This window comes from Kryptolebias marmoratus, linkage group LG13 (genome assembly GCF_001649575.2).
Source record: "Kryptolebias marmoratus isolate JLee-2015 linkage group LG13, ASM164957v2, whole genome shotgun sequence".
Taxonomy (NCBI): domain Eukaryota; kingdom Metazoa; phylum Chordata; class Actinopteri; order Cyprinodontiformes; family Rivulidae; genus Kryptolebias; species Kryptolebias marmoratus.
In genome coordinates, this window is record NC_051442.1 from 10,719,002 (window position 1) to 10,735,239 (window position 16,238).

Consider the following 16,238-nt stretch of genomic DNA (forward strand, 5'->3'; position numbering starts at 1 on the left):
CTACCTGACACAGATAAAATAAAAATGCAGTTAAATCAAAGGCAGACTGCATGAATGAAGCCTTTAATCAGGTATTTTTTTGTTTCTGAAAGCTGTTGTTTATTTTATTTTTTTAAGTCAGCAAAGATAATGATGATTTTGTTCCAATGCATTTGTATGTGTACATGAAACACTCATGTGGGTTCAAATAAACCAAAATCTACCAATCATTGTTAATTGACAATTTCTTATTGGTATATATTCAGTGCTGCACAATTACTCAAAAGTCAGCAACCTTTGAGTTTGAGTAATTGTGCAACTGCTCTTTAAAGTCAAAATGCAAGCTCGTGGTAAGTCTGTACAAGCTGCCATGTGTGCACGAAGGTCCGTGAGCCTGGAAAGACTGGTGAATAACTATGCTGGCATTTATTTTCCAAAGAAGTCAAATATCTCACACTGAAACAGGTTGGCACAGGGTGACTTGTCTTATTTTTAAGGGCTTTATCTGTCAGCTGCAGGTTCCTGCTGTCTGAGATCATTTCTTTTATGCAGTCACAAAGACACTCCGTACAACACAAGTGAGAGAAGTGGAGTCATTTAGCAAGTGTGTACCTGCTCAGAAGATGAAAAGAAGAAAACTGGAATGTGATCTTTTTGACACTGACTGACATGCCAGTTGTCTGATCAGCTTGATGGATCTGCACTTTATGTGCCTAGTTGGTAAATTGTCAAAGGAACTCCCTGACATTTTCTTTTCTTGATTCATAAAACCAACAAATGCATTCAGTAAAGTAAAAAGGGAAAGTGCCCCACCAAATCAAACAACACCGATCTTTTTATTTAGCAAAGATGAAATGGACCTTGGTTTAACTTTCTTAAATGACTTGAATTAAATTATTTCTAAAGAACAGTGGCGGATGATTGCTATTCACACAGTTCACGTCTCATTAATCGACTCAGCATGTCTTGGGCTGTATTTCTTAACATTTGGTTGTGCGGGGGGAAAAAAAAAACTTAAAAAAACAAAACAGAAAAAGAACTAATAAACTGGAAAACAAACATTTTTATGCAACTCTTTGTTTGTTTACAGTGTCACATTCAGCTCCTTCGTTCTTTTTAGGTTTAACAAGATTTATTTTACCCCTTAAACGGTATTTGCTGGTTGCCACAGAAACCACAAGGAGTTGGGATTGGGTGGGGGGGCTGTGCACAAGCCAGTGTGCTGTTGGTCTCAAGCCGAAACAAATGGAGAGGGTTGTGTTGAGATATACAGCCGACATAAAGGTTTCTGCCAAAACAGCATGCTGATCATCAGGAATAAACAGGCAGGAGACCCTGGCCTATGATGTTATCAGATGAGATTCTGATCTGTAGTGAGAGCATGGAGCAGTTGGAAGTTTGCTTTGGAGAGAAGAGGCATGGAAGTCAGTAGAAGCAATACATAATCCATGTGTGTGAATGAAAGGTGTAACAATAAAGCTGCAAGAAGTAGAGGGATCGAAGGTGGGTGAGTTTAAGTACCTGGGATCAACCAGCAGGCAGCAGGCAGTGCAGAAGAGATGTGTAAAGAAAAAGTGCAGGCAGGGTGGAGCTGATGGAGAAGAATGTCAGGGGTGGTTTATTAATATTTCTGAGTCAAGACTAACCTTTGTCTCAAGTATGTTTTATTTAGTTCCAGCTACATGTAGCTTTGATTTTAAATGGTCTAATTGGTTTGAAAGTTTGACTTGTAAAAATATGTTTTTTGTTTCAATCATATAAAACATGCTATAAATTAATAAAGCCGGACCATTTGTTCTGATCAACTTTTTGGTAGACTTTTTTTTTAAAAAAGAAGCTCCTTAATTGTTACTTGTTACTCAAAAAGGTACTAGAAACAGTACAAAAAAAAATCTGGTAAATTTACACATAACTGCAGATTATTTTGGCAGCTCCTTCATAATGGAAGTTTTTATTTCTATCCTGTCACAAAAGTTCTCCTTCGAACTGGACACTGTCAGGCTTAAGAATGAAGTTTACTACATAAAACCAAATGAAATCTTTCAGATGTTGTTACTGGAGTAAGTAAATACTAAAAAAAGAAAGTTCACAGTCAATAACTGCAAATACTTCAAATAGTTTTGGTGTATGAGGGATTGTCAGCTGGTACTTAAAAGTTCAGTGTGCCAGGAAAACCCAATTCACAACACAACAACCCAAACTATTTATATAAAAACAATGGACCTTAGTATCCAAATCTGTTAGTGAACAATGTTGTTTCAAAACTCTGTTTTCTTTGTAATTGTGAACATGTGTATTTTTATTGCTCTTAGCTGAGAAAAGTACTTTCTTTCTTTCTTTTTGTTTGTTTTTTGTCCTGAGAACTACATGTTTTTTGGACCATCTTTTTAAAATTCTTAAGATGGCTATGTGTGAAGATACAGATAATCTACTCTTGTTAAACTTAATCCACTCTTCTTAACATCATTACTCATGCATATTTAAAAGTATTTTTGATCATTTCTAATGTTTCTGTCATATTTAGGAGCTTATAATTTGCTGCAGCGTAAAAAATGTGTGCCGAATCTCTAAAATGGACAAATGAAATGGCATTGTAAAACAGGGAATTTGTCTTTATTTATTTTTTATTTTTTACAAACTTTACAATGACATTAAATATGAACAAGTGGCAATATTTTGGTCCCTGTTTGTGTGACATGACCCGTTCAAGTTCAGGTCTCCACCACAATTCCCCAAGAGTCCCCAGTTCCACTAAAGGTGAGCAGAAATGATTAGATTTACTGCAGAGCACAAAGTGCAGAGCAGAAAAGCCACCAAACAATTTCTATAAACTGTGAGAACAACTTTCCTGTAAGTTTCATCAACACACAATTGACTGCAACTGCAAGAAAACAAGTGTCGACTCGAACAATCAAAAAGTCATGTCAAAGCAGAGAAGAAGGAAGTATTAGCCAAAGTAAAGGGTTATTTTGTTCTTCTAATAAAAAATAATAATAAAAAAGCAATGCTTTTGATCTGATTTAGAATAAACTGACATTCAAAAACTACAATAGCTTTTCCCCTCTTCTGATAATCATTAACCCGTGTAAAATATAACCTTTTATTGCTTAGAGATTAGATGATGCAAGTGCTGTTCTTGTTGACCAGCAAGAAAAAGGTTCACAAATTTACCAAACATAATATCTGTCTTGGTTACTGATTGTTCTTGTGTGCCCCTTCTACAGGTTTAAAGGGCGGTTCATCTGTGAGGCTGGAGTTTGAACCCAAATATTTAAGGAATGATTTCCCGAATGAAGTATTAAGTCTGCGATAAACAACTGCTGCCTCTGTCGATAACAGGTATGTGAATTTATGAAGCATTATCTTGGTTTTTCTGAAATATATGATCAGTAAGTAAAACATTATCATGCTTGTTTAAATTTTATTTGCAAAACATAAAAGGATCAGAGACATTTCTTTCTGTCTTTAACATTTAGGAGCCATGCCTTTGCCTTGCATGCGTGGAATATGTGTATGCTTCGGCTTGTGTCTCAGTTTCTTTCTACCACGCTGTGATGGAGGAAACATTTTAGTGTATTCTTTAGATGGAAGCCATTGGATAAATATGAAGGTTCTCCTGGAAGAACTTCATGCCAGGGGACACAACATCACTGTGCTCAGACCTTCCACCAGCTGGTACATCCCAGAAAAATCTCCTCTCTTCTCGTCCATTTCGTTTGAAATGAGAGAAAAGGTGAAGGACTTCTTTGATGAGTTCATAGAAAATCATTTGAGGGTAAGAGACCAGAGCTGCATGTACTTGGCCAACTACGTGTTATTTATTCTAAATACTTTTTTATGATTTAGGTGCACCGAGAGGGGACCACCACATTGACTTTCTTCAAGATCAAAAAGGTGTTACTTTCTATGATAACTAAAGGCCATGCACTTTGGTGTGATGGTTTCTCTCAAGTCTTTGACAATCCAGAAATACTAAAAAGCCTAATAGATTCCCAGTATGACTTGGTTCTCACAGATCCAGGAATAGCACCAGCAGTTGTGCTAGCCAAATATCTCAAATTGCCATTAGTCCTTAATGCACGCTGGATTACCAGTGGAGAGGGCCACTTTGTGATGGCCCCCTCACCATTGTCCTATATTCCAGTTCCAGGATCTGGTTTAACAGACAATATGAATTTCATCCAGAGGGTGAAAAATGTGCTTTTCTATAGCATCATATTGTTTCAAGAGAAAGTCTTGTTGGGGCCTATCTATGATGCCATGTGCAAAAAATATATGGAGGGAGGATGTGACATTGTCTCACTGCTTCAGGAAGCAGACATCTGGCTGTTCAGGTCCGATTTTGTGTTTGATTTCCCTCGGCCGACAATGCCAAATATTGTTTACGTTGGAGGATACCAATGCAAGCCAGCCCAGCCTCTACCAGCAGACCTGGAGGATTTTGTTCAGAGTGCTGGAGAACATGGGGTGATCATCATGACTCTGGGCTCTTTGGTCAATGCATTGCCTAAAGAGGTTGCCGAAGACATCGCCAGTGTCTTTGCCAAGATGCCTCAAAAGGTAAGAGAAGTTGTATTATTTTCTTTCATCCTAATCATTTGGATTATTAAACATTTACAGTATTTGTGTTTTTGTATCATTTCATGACCAAATGAAAGAATATGTTCTTGACTTGTTGAGACTGAAAGTACAGTATATGTTTTAGATGATATGGAGTGAAGGCTCATGCATCATTATAAGGGTTAAGGGCAAAGCCCAGTCTTTTAAGGACAAACTATGGTCGGACTTTTAACATCTATATTGTGGCTACATTTGAACCCAATAAGGCAGGCTAAATACTTAGATCCCAATGTCCAAACTCTTGTTTGGTTAAACTTGGACAAATCAGACCTAAGTTTTCCATGAAAAAGACTATAATGGTTGCCTGGTGTTTGATATGGGTGAAATTTTATATGCCATGACTAATCACCTAAAACATGCCGCTGGACCCTTTGGTGGTAATATCCACACATAATATGGTTTTTCAGATTTTCTTTGGGTTTCTTCCTAGAAAAGTTTATTTGTCCTTTGAACTGTTTTCAGGCTGTAAAGGGAGGCTTTATTGTTGGAATACTAGGACTAATATTAAGGGGAAAGAAAGAAAAAAAGAATAACAAAAAAAAAAGCAAGATAAATATGCTTTAAAAGACAGCTGAAGTCAGGGAGACTGTGACTCATTATAAATAGTACTATTTACAGTACTCTTTTATTTGTTTGTTTTGTGTGTCTCAACACAACATCTAAGCTACAATATTCTCAATGTGCTGTTATGCCAGTATATTACATAAGTTTGCTACAAATGCACCACTGCCTACAAACAAGGACTGCAGAACAAATGTGGAAACTGAACTGAAATACGACGATATTTGCTTTTTGTTTCAAAATTTGGATGGGTTAAAATTCTTCAGAAGCACAAACAGGCACACCACTGAGGGATTAGGTGTGGCAAGTTTTTATGAATAAGTTTTATTGCTTTGTCTTTTTTAATTTTTATGGGACATGTAAAAGATAATTAGCCTCCTTGTAGCGATACTTAGACAACAGGTTTGTTGCTAATTGGTCAGATGTCATTTGATGTCATGACACATATAGAGGTTTTGAAGGAAAAAACAAGTACATTTACCAATGCAACCTTTGTATTTTTAACTACATTTGCTTCACTGTTTTAATAATTTTGTGAAGATATTTCAGTTGTGCTGTCAATTGTCTGTTTGGTGAATATAAAGTCTGAAGTCTAAAATAATTGAAGTTTACCATTCTTAGTTCTAATGCACTGTCAAAAATTCTTTTTCTGGTGATTACAATGTTGCTACAACAGAAAAGCTCTTGTGTTCACATACAGCATGGTCAAATTGATTGGCTATGAAATACATACTTTGTGAGTGTATGATTTTGTGACAACTGTCTCCTAAAACACACTCATAGTTGTTAATATAATACAATGAGTCATGCACAACACAACTGATTATATTCTTTTTGTCAACTTTTTTTGATCAGGTGATATGGAAGCACAAAGGGGAGCGTCCCTCCACAGTGGGCAACAACACTCAAATAGTAGACTGGATGCCACAGATGGATCTCCTGGGTCACCCACAAGTCAAACTCTTCATAGCCCACGGAGGAACAAACGGAGTGCAGGAGGCCATTTACTATGGAGTTCCAGTTCTCGGAATTCCCCTGTTCTTTGACCAGTACGATAACCTTCTACGTCTGCAGGAAAGAGGAGGTGCAATAATCCTTGAGCTAGCTGAAATTAATGGCCCCACATTTGAAGAAGGTATTAAAGAAGTGCTTTATAAAGACACATACAGGCAGAACATGCAAAGATTGTCTAGTTTACACAGAGATCAACCAGTTGCTCCCATGGAAAAGGCTATCTTCTGGATAGAGTATGTGATCCGCCATAAAGGAGCTCGACACCTGGTCACAGAGGCTTATAAGATGCCCTGGTACTCATACTACTGTATAGATGTAATGCTCTTCTTGATAACTGTAATAGCTGTGCTCCTTCTCTCTATTTTTGCTATTTTTAGATTTTTTTGTTGCAGAAAAAAAAGGAACACAAAAGTAAAACAAAACTGACTTAAGTTAAAAATTGATTTGCTTTGTCCCAAGACTAATTTTTGTCTAAAAGTTTTTTTTTTTTTTAATTTATTTTATACAAATGCAGCATTTTATTTGGAATATTGGATTTGCAGTAACAAAACATGTTTTTCTTTTTATTTAAAAAGTTTTGCTGTATTTTGTTGGACAATTAATTGAGATGCCTGTTAGACTGACAACTTAAAATAAAACTCATTATTTTTTTCTTTACATATAATAACCACACATATTTTAATGTCATTTGCATAATTAGGGATCCAAGCCATCCAGCGAAGCATGGAACCCGATTGAAACTGCTTTTTTTTTTTTTTTTTGTCATTTTTCATATTTTTCATTTTACTTTTCTTCTGTAAATAAGTCATACTGCAGCCCAAGTCCCAAAGAATTTTATGATTATATTTACATGGTTGTAACTAGGGCTTGTGTATGTCGCTCACAAAAATAATCAGATATATTCACGTTCATATTTTTGCATTTGGTCAAGTAATTTCTCAACTGTAAGTTGCACACTTTATATTTACATATTCCCTGCACTTTACAGAATCACGTGGTATAGGCCACGCCCATTACTCAGCTCTAGTTGCTTTTGTTTTTCCTGAAGCTTAGTTTAAACTTGACCACACCTAAAACTATGAGTATTTCAAGAATGGTATGTAATTTCTTTTTTAACCAAACTTAGTTATGAATGGTTAATGAATGTTTATCTTAAATGATTAAATATCTAACATAAAACAATGTGTTTTTATTTATTTTGGGAGGGGGGAAGGTTCAACAAGCATTTTATGATGTGTCTAATTCATTCATTCACTCACACAACCAGTCGTACAGAACTTTAAATATTTACACTCTGTATATGCAACCCTTTTTTTCCCCTCTTCTGTCACACCAATAAGCATATCAGGGCAATGGGGAGTTCAGGACACTTTGACATGATCTGGCCTGGAGTTCAAACAAACAGGATTTTGGCACAAAGACTTAAAGATCTAATACTTTCACTGTTAAAGGTTTTTATGTTTTAGTGCTTTTGACTGACTAGTATAATTATTTAAGGCAGACTTCCAGGAATCACAAGTTCGTTTGTTTTATATTAGTTTTATATGGATGTCATAATTGGTTCACTCAAGCAAACATAACGCAACCACTAAAGGTGTGTAAGATGTTTGGATGCATATATTAGTTTAAGGATAATACAGCTTTAAACGTCTGTGAGTGGGATGCTGATGTTTTATATTTTCCTAACATAGATATTTATGTTACATTAAAAACTAAAATATAAATGAGTAAATATTCTATTTGTTAATCAGAGAGTGATATATTTCATGGATAAAAATATGTTCCCTCATTGAAACTACCCTCCAGTGAAAAGAACTATTGCCTCAGCCTGTATGAGCATCAAACTCTATACACCACCAGAATACAGTTTAGCTTTAGCATAGTACCGTATATCATGCATTATACATTTATCTTGGAAAAGATATTTATTTGTACCTATAACATTATATGAAACTTGTGAGGTTTAAATAATGCACTCTAACATGGTTCTAATATGGTTCTTGTAGAACAGCAAAAGACTTGTTCACAGAATAGCAGCACTGGTTACTGCTTGCTTTATATAAATACATCTAATTTATATGTGAAAAAAGAGATCCTTATTTTAAAAATACTAAACACAACTTAGTCTTTGCTTGCTGATTTTGAAACATATTTAAATTTTGGCAGAGATTTTTTGTTTCCTTTTAGACTAAACATAAACTGCATCATTTAGACGAACAAAATCTGCTTATATAAAGCCCAGCTGTTTGAAACTTAAGTCTTTAGGTTGCACTGAATTGATTTAGGCACATAACTGCCATGTTGGGGGAAAAACCCAATAAAAGAACCTTCGACATGTTTTTAATTTGAGGCGAAACAAAGGAGAACAATCTGGCCTTGTTGCAAAAATGCACAACATGAAATATGAGGAGAATGTTTGCCTGCATTGCTCAAGTCAGTGTAGATGAGAATTATGTCAAATTGTGTCACGATAAGATTATTTATTTATTTGTCACTTGCTCAAAATTTTGGCTGTGGAGAATCATTTTAAAACTTTTTTTTAAATGAATGAATGATTGTACTTTTTAGGCTTTGGGTAATTGCGATGCATATTTCTCATTATGTAGTTTTAAAAATGTAGCTTTTTACATGAAAACAATAGAATAATTTTAAATAAAAGTCAATAAGTGCAGCCTAAGTCAGAATAACCCCACTAACTTTAATAGCAATCTAGTTTATTTCCCCTTCTGATAATCATTTGTACGTGTGATTTGATAGAAAACTTGTGTGGCTTAACCTTATGTTACCCATTTTAAAGAGAGAAAGGGGTCACAGGTTTGTATTGCGAAAGCCCTGTTCTTGAAAATCAGAATCAGGTTTGCGTAATCACAGTGCACTTGATGCCTGTATTGTGAGCTATTAGCTGTCAAAACAGCTCCATGAAACAAAGTTACTAAACTAAGAATACACTAGCTAGAAGTTGGAATCACTTTGTCCATTCATCCATTTTCTTTACCAACTTTTTCCTTTACGGGTCTTGGGGGAACAGACGCCAATCTCCAGCAGTCATTGTGCGAGAGGAGGGGGACACTATGGACAGGTCACAAGTCCATCACAGGGCCGGAATCACTTTGAAACACCTCTGAAGTTGGAGTTTGGACTCAAATATCAAAGGACCTCCTGAACTGACTGCCAGTCTGTGGTAAAGAAGGGCAACCGTTGCTTAAGTCGATAACAGGTATGTGAATTTCTATGATCTTTTCTCTAATTTTATCCATGAGAAAAAATATTATCTAATGACTAAGCATGTCTATTTCTCTCCTTGATGGTTTAGGAGCCATGCCTTTGCATCGTGTTTGTAGGATCTTTATGCTGTTTAGTTTATGTGTGGTTTTCTTCACACCACAATGCAATGGGGGAAACATTTTAGTGTTCCCAGTAGACGGGAGTCACTGGATTAATATGGAAGTTCTCCTCGAAGAACTTCATGCCAGGGGACACAACATCACTGTGATCAGACCTTCCACCAGCTGGTACATCCCAGAAAAATCACCCCTCTACTCATCCATTACAATTAAAATACATGGAGACACAACTACCTTTTTCAATCTGTTCATACAGGAGCAAATGAAGGTAAGGGATTAAGTCTTCATATTTACCTCTATGTGTCATTTATGCAAGATAATTTATTTACCTTTTTTTTTTTCTCTCCTCAATTTGATTTTAGGCACGGAGAGAAACGGCTTCTTTGCTGACTTTCATCAAGATCACCAAAGGCTTTTTTTCTATGATTACTGAAGGCCATTCACTTTGGTGTGATTCTATGGCTCAAATCTTTGATGATCCAAAAATGGTCAAAAGTTTAAAAGATTCCCAGTATGATCTTCTTCTCGCTGATCCAGGAATAGGAATAGGGGTTGTGCTAGCCAAATATCTCAAATTGCCATTAGTCTTTAATGCACGCTGGCTTACCAGTGGAGAGGGCCACTTTGTGATGGCCCCCTCACCATTGTCCTATATTCCAGTTCTAGGATCTGGTTTAACAGACAAAATGAATTTCCACCAGAGGGTCAAAAATGTGTTGTTTTACAGTCTCATATGGTTTCAGGAGAAATTCTTGATGGGTCCTATCTATGATTCCATGTGCAAAAAATATATGGAGGGAGGATGTGACATTGTCTCACTGTTTCAGGACGCAGACATCTGGCTGTTTAGGACAGATTTTGTGTTTGATTTCCCTCGGCCAACGATGCCAAATGTTGTTTACATTGGAGGGTTCCAGTGCAAGCCAGCCCAGCCTCTACCAGCAGACCTGGAGGATTTTGTTCAGAGTGCTGGAGAGCATGGAGTGATCATCATGACTCTGGGCTCTATGATTACAGCATTGCCAAAAGAGGTTGCAGAAGAAATTGCTAGCGTTTTTGCCAAGATGCCCCAAAAGGTATCAGTTTCTACTGAATCAGTCTTTATTAAGACTGAATTTGATGTAAACACATTACTACTAACATAAATGTATTTTTGTATTTAAAAGATAAAGAAGATATTAATTAATAAAATCAAAATAGACAATTTATTGATGTTTAAAACTTAAATAAATAATGTTAAAATGCTTGTTAAACCTGGCTTTATGATTAGAGGGCTGGCCATGCTTAACTTATGTTATATAGTTACTCTTATAAGCATGATATTATTATATTCATAGTGTTAGAAACTGTTTAAAAAGAACCTAATGATCCCGTCTGCCTGCATCTATTTTTTCTGACCAGGTGATATGGAGGCACAAAGGGGAGCGTCCCTCAACGCTGGGCAACAGCACTCTAATGATGGACTGGATGCCACAGAAGGATCTCCTGGGCCACCCACAGGTCAAACTCTTTGTAACTCATGGAGGAACAAATGGACTCCAGGAGGCCATTTACAATGGAGTTCCGGTTCTTGGTATTCCCCTGATCTTTGACCAGCATGACAACCTAATACGTATGCAGGAAAGAGGAGCAGCAAAGATGCTTGAGCTAGCTGATATTAATGGCCACACATTTGAAGAAGGTATTAAAGAAGTGCTTTATAAAGACAGCTACAGGAAGAACATGCAAAGACTGTCTAGTTTACACAGAGATCAACCAGTTGCTCCCATAGATAAGGCTATCTTCTGGACAGAGTATGTGATGCGTCACAAAGGAGCTCGTCATCTGCGCACAGAGGCTTACAAGATGCCCTGGTACTCGTACTACTGTATAGATGTAATGCTCTTCTTGATGACCGCACTAGCTGTGCTCCTCCTCTCTGTTTTTGCAGTATTTAGATTAATTTGTTGCCCAAGCAAAAGAACGACAAAAAGCAAACTAAGTTAACTTCAACAAATTCAACAAGAATGTTTCCTCTTTTTTTTTTTTTTTTTTTTTGTTCCAAGTCTTGTATTCAGACAAATAGACATTTTGTCTATAGCATTAAAATCCTTGACAGGTAAAATAGAAAAAAATTTTTTTAGTGGTATTTGTTAAGAACTACAGCAAGTTTTGGTAACATGCAAAGGTAAAAACTCTTTGTGCCAGCGACAGTGCGAAAACAGCTCCGACTTGATCATAAATTGTGAGGTTTTATATTAAATTTAGTTTTTGGTCTTATTCGTTACTTTTGTTCTTTCCTCTCCTCTCACAGCTGTTCCTTGTTTGTTAATTTTAACACCTGATCCTGTTTTGTGATTTCTCTGTCACTGTGTTTTCAATATGCTTCTAGTTTCTGTTCATTTTTTTGCCAGATCCCTGGATTTTTTTTTTCTCTTTAGTTCACGCCAAGGTTGTTCACATTTTCTTTTCCTGGACATCCTCCCATCTGTGACAGTACCTTCGTTTGTTTAATAAACTTCTGGATAGCTTCAACAACTGCCTCCATCACCAGCATGTGGGTCCTGCTTTTACCTCCACATAACTTTTGTTGACACAAAAAGCATAAAAAACAAAGATCAGATTTTGTACAGAACTTAATTTGGAACCTGACCTCAGCTTTTGAGTTTGCTGCTGCTTCCTTATACATTAGATCAACGTGGCAGATAACATCTTGCCCGTGGCTGAGATGAAAAGTTACAAATTTGAGCTAAACTAAGTTGTACAGTTTTGTTAGTGCTGGACTTTGGTTCAAGCAGTAGTTTTTTGTGATACCATCTTATTTTGGTTCTCAGTAAGTTGTTCTTTGAGATCTTTGAGATCTTTGAGATCTTTGAGATCCCTTTTCTATTTTAGCATAGGAAACAGCAAAGTTAATTACAAATTTGTAACATATGTAAGTTTTTTTATCTTTACTTTATCCAACTTTTGTCTTTAAAATTAATGCCACTAAAACTGTCCAAATACAGAAATTCCCCTTTAAACACTCCAATAGCAGGTGCTTTGAACACAGGGAAAGAGACATCTCTGTGATAATATGGTTTTGATTTAAAGTTGGCTGAGGTTGTCCTGGTAAATCTCACCACATACTAAATCAATTTGCACAATCATTCAGTGGTACACAACGCTTCAGACTTCTAAGTTTACTGATGAGGAAAGCAAATCTTTAAAAATGTTCCAAGTTATGAAGCCAATCAGATGACTGATGAGACGATTTTATTATTAAATAACTGCCATTAGAGACGCAGATCAAAAAACAAAGAATTATCTGTTTGTGCTAAATTCATCCATGATGTGGGTGTAAATGACTAAACGTGAACTGCAATAAACTTCACACGTCTTTAAAACCAGAAACTGTCATGAATTGAACAGCTCGACACGTTTATTTAAATACTTTAGTTTATTTTTTCTCTGGTAGTGATAGAATAATGTTGTACCAGACACTTTTCTCTTGTAGGATTTCTTGTATAATGATGTAACCACCGCAGCGCCATAAACAAAATGCTCCCTAACTTATAAACAGTACCTACAAATCACACCAAGAAGTAATCTGAATGGAAAAATTAAAGGGAAATATTGATTTAACTGTGTCTGCAATGTTAATTGACACTTAATGAAATGATGATCAAGGCCAAACAATTTAAGAGAAAAGGAAATTTGATTTGAAGATAAATAAATCTATGTTCAATTGTTCCATTAAAATTAAACCCTCAGATTACTTACTTGGTTCAATAAAAAAGATCTCCTCTTAATTTGACATAATTCTGCAAACATTTCACAAGCTGCACCTAATATAGCCAATATGGGGCTGCGGTGGCTCGGTGGTCAGTGCTGTGGACTTGTAATCCTGAGGCTGCACGTTCAAGCCTAGGTTGCGTCAGGAAGGGCATTTGGCATAAAAACAATTGCCAAATCGGTCATGCGAGTTTGCTCCCTGTGGTGACCCCTAAAGAAGAGAGCAGCAGCAGCAGCCGAAAGAACTTACTACCTAATATAGTCATTACAAACAAATCGTACTTGACCCTTTGACAGTGTGTTCCAAAGGAAATAAAGCAGAGCAAATAAAACCTCAGTTACACAGGTTTTAGTGCTGAAATTTGGGTCAGTTAGAATAAATAAGTATTTTTTACCTCATACTCAAACTGGTGTTAACGTAAATGAAATGTAAGTGGTATACATGAATATATTATTCCATACATCATGCCCTCCTAGATTAAACATGTCCTTTTGTTATTCAACACTTCCACACTCAAATGCAGTAGTGCAGCCATTCTTTTAGAAGAGCTCAGCTGCTGACTTCAGTTAATGCTACACTGACTTGTTCTAATTGTTACGTTTGTTTGCCAAAGCCTGACCTCACCCCTCGACTTATATTTATTGTGCAGTGTCTAAAAATGACATTACCCAGAACATTTATTTGACTCACTTTTCCATAACCTTAAAATAGACCTCAGAAATGTCCGTTTGCATCAACAGCAAAACTTTGAAGCCTTAAAAAAGGGATCCTCATGAGGCAGAACCACCCCCACGAGAACACACACCCACACACTCCTGTGTTCCCAAAGAGCATCCTCAAGGAGTGACATCATCCTCTCCACACACACACACGCATGTCGCATTCATTTCTCTCTCTGGAGGAACTAGCAGTCAGAAACACAAATGGATCCTCTCATTTGCACAGCAAAGCCTGTTCTATAGTTTGCTTGGTTTTTCTGCATGTGTTGCCGTCCGTTAAGTCTTGGAAATCACCGACATCGTTTCATCATTATTTCCCCAGACAGGCCTCATCATCTGTTTTCCAAAATCTGTTGTGTGTCTGGAAACATTATGAGGCTTTCTTTATGTCTGTGTAACTGTTGTCTTAACATGTCTTTACTTTTGAAAGTCCTGAGATTGGAGTTTTGTTTTCAGCTCATAGAGACAAAATTTAAATAAAAAAGATGTCTTCCACTTAGCCAATACTGACGGTTGAACATGCTTTTGGAAGACTGATGAGGACTAAAAACAGTTTTTTAGTTTATAACTTTTTAGCTGAATACATAATAGGTTTATATTATAATTTTTCTTCATGCTGTGCTTTTTTTTTTTTTTTTTTGGTAATTTTGCTCTATGTTTGAACACTGCTGTTTCAACAACGAATTGGGTGATCTCACATTTAAAATTTGTCAACACAAAACTAATGTTTATTACATTTATTTGCATTTAGATTTGGAATAAAATTTTAGGTGTACATCAAACTATTATGATCAATTACAACAAACACATATCCTATATTTTCAGATTTAAAAAATAATTAGTTTTGCTTTTAAAATTAGAACAAAAAATAAAATAAAATTGTCCTTACTGCATGTTACCTTGCAGTATTTAATGTATTTTTGAAGCCATTTAACACTAACATTAACTAGAAAATCTGTATTTGTAAATTATTTTAGAAGCAATAAGTAAAAACATCCCATCTCTATTGCAAAGCAGCAACAGTTTCCTGAAGAAATCCTATGAAAAATGATTATTGAGAAACATTTTTGTCTCAGAAAAAAGTGCTGCACATATTTAGAAGTGCTCATTTGGAAGATGTCCTTTTATTTCACTATTTGCTCAACACTATCAGAAAACTGCAGTTTGTTTGCATGTCTATCCTTGGACCACATACGTTATAAAAAACCAAATGAAACCACACTGTATCCGATTAATAGAAGTGGCACATTTGGAGTTGTTTGGAAATGCTTCTTTGTCACAGGTCATCAATCAAACGGTGAAATCTGGATGGGACTTTGGTCTTGTCTCAGCAGAGACTCCCCTCAGGCTCCATAAATTTTAGATCTGCTGCAATGGTTGACTGGTTTTAATTTAGAGTTGAAGTACAAACAGTGGAGCTGTCTGGCATTACACTAGGAGGAGAAGAATGTACCAAGTCTTTGGATCAAACCCTGGGAGGGGATAGCAGTATGATTCAGTGTTTGGAAAGAAAAGAAAAAAAAAAAAACGAAAACATATTCATGTTAAAGTTTTAGGGGTGTTTTCCCACTCATTGTATGGTTTCTAAAACATTGTTCTAATTTTATTTTTTACTTTTTTTCACCATATACATAAATAGAGAACACACAGAGAAGGAAACATAATTTGCATGCATGACAGTGTTAAATACTTTTGTTTCAAGGTCACTATAATTATTGGTTTGCACTTTTTGTTTTAAAAAAGTGCAAAAGAATGTGGACCTAATATTTGTACAGTGGTGTAACATAATATATGAACATGTCCTAGTGCACAAACAACGTCAGAGCCAGTTTTGCATAACAGATGCACATGGGGTAACTATTACAAAATAACTTCAGTCTGGCAAATTGTTGTGTACAGTGTTCAAAAATGCCTTTTTTTTACCACAGTTAAAAGTTTCCGTCTTTCAAAAAATGTGAAGACTTATCAGTGAACCATAGAAGACTCTGCTGGCTTTGGGGAGCAAGAATATTTGACTTTTTACAGCCCATTTAAGAAAATTAATTAAAAACACCCCCATGCTGTAAATAATCTGTAACATTTTTAAAGGTACAAAGATAATTAGAAAAAGTGAGTAAGAGAAATTAAATTTTTACTTCATTTTTTTAAATGTTTTTTGAGAAAAAAATGAATAGCCTTGGTTTTGGTTTATGTGTGTAATAAAAAAGTGACTAATAATGGGCTTTAAGCCTCTCCTGAAGTGTAAGA

The 16,238-nt window shown here is 35.9% G+C and overlaps 1 protein-coding gene across 1 annotated transcript; it reads left to right on the forward strand.

Moving 5' to 3' along the window:
- Positions 1 to 3,222: 3,222 nt before the first annotated feature.
- LOC108236932 lies at positions 3,223 to 12,907 on the forward strand. Its single transcript, XM_025006298.2, has 7 exons — positions 3,223 to 3,318; positions 3,456 to 3,754; positions 3,826 to 4,539; positions 6,016 to 6,595; positions 9,488 to 9,786; positions 9,881 to 10,594; positions 10,920 to 12,907. Exons 2-7 carry the CDS (start codon positions 3,461 to 3,463, stop codon positions 11,502 to 11,504), a joined length of 3,186 nt encoding a protein of 1,061 aa, XP_024862066.1. The 5' UTR covers positions 3,223 to 3,318; positions 3,456 to 3,460; the 3' UTR covers positions 11,505 to 12,907.
- Positions 12,908 to 16,238: the final 3,331 nt, after the last annotated feature.

Coding starts and splice junctions, on each gene's coding strand:
- LOC108236932 (XM_025006298.2), top strand. CDS start 3,461: ATGCCTTTGCCTTGCATGCGTGGAATATGTGTATGCTTCGGCTTGTGT. Junction 3,755..3,825: donor TCATAGAAAATCATTTGAGG/GTAAGAGACCAG, acceptor TTTATGATTTAG/GTGCACCGAGAGGGGACCAC. Junction 6,596..9,487: donor GAACACAAAAGTAAAACAAA/ACTGACTTAAGT, acceptor TTGATGGTTTAG/GAGCCATGCCTTTGCATCGT.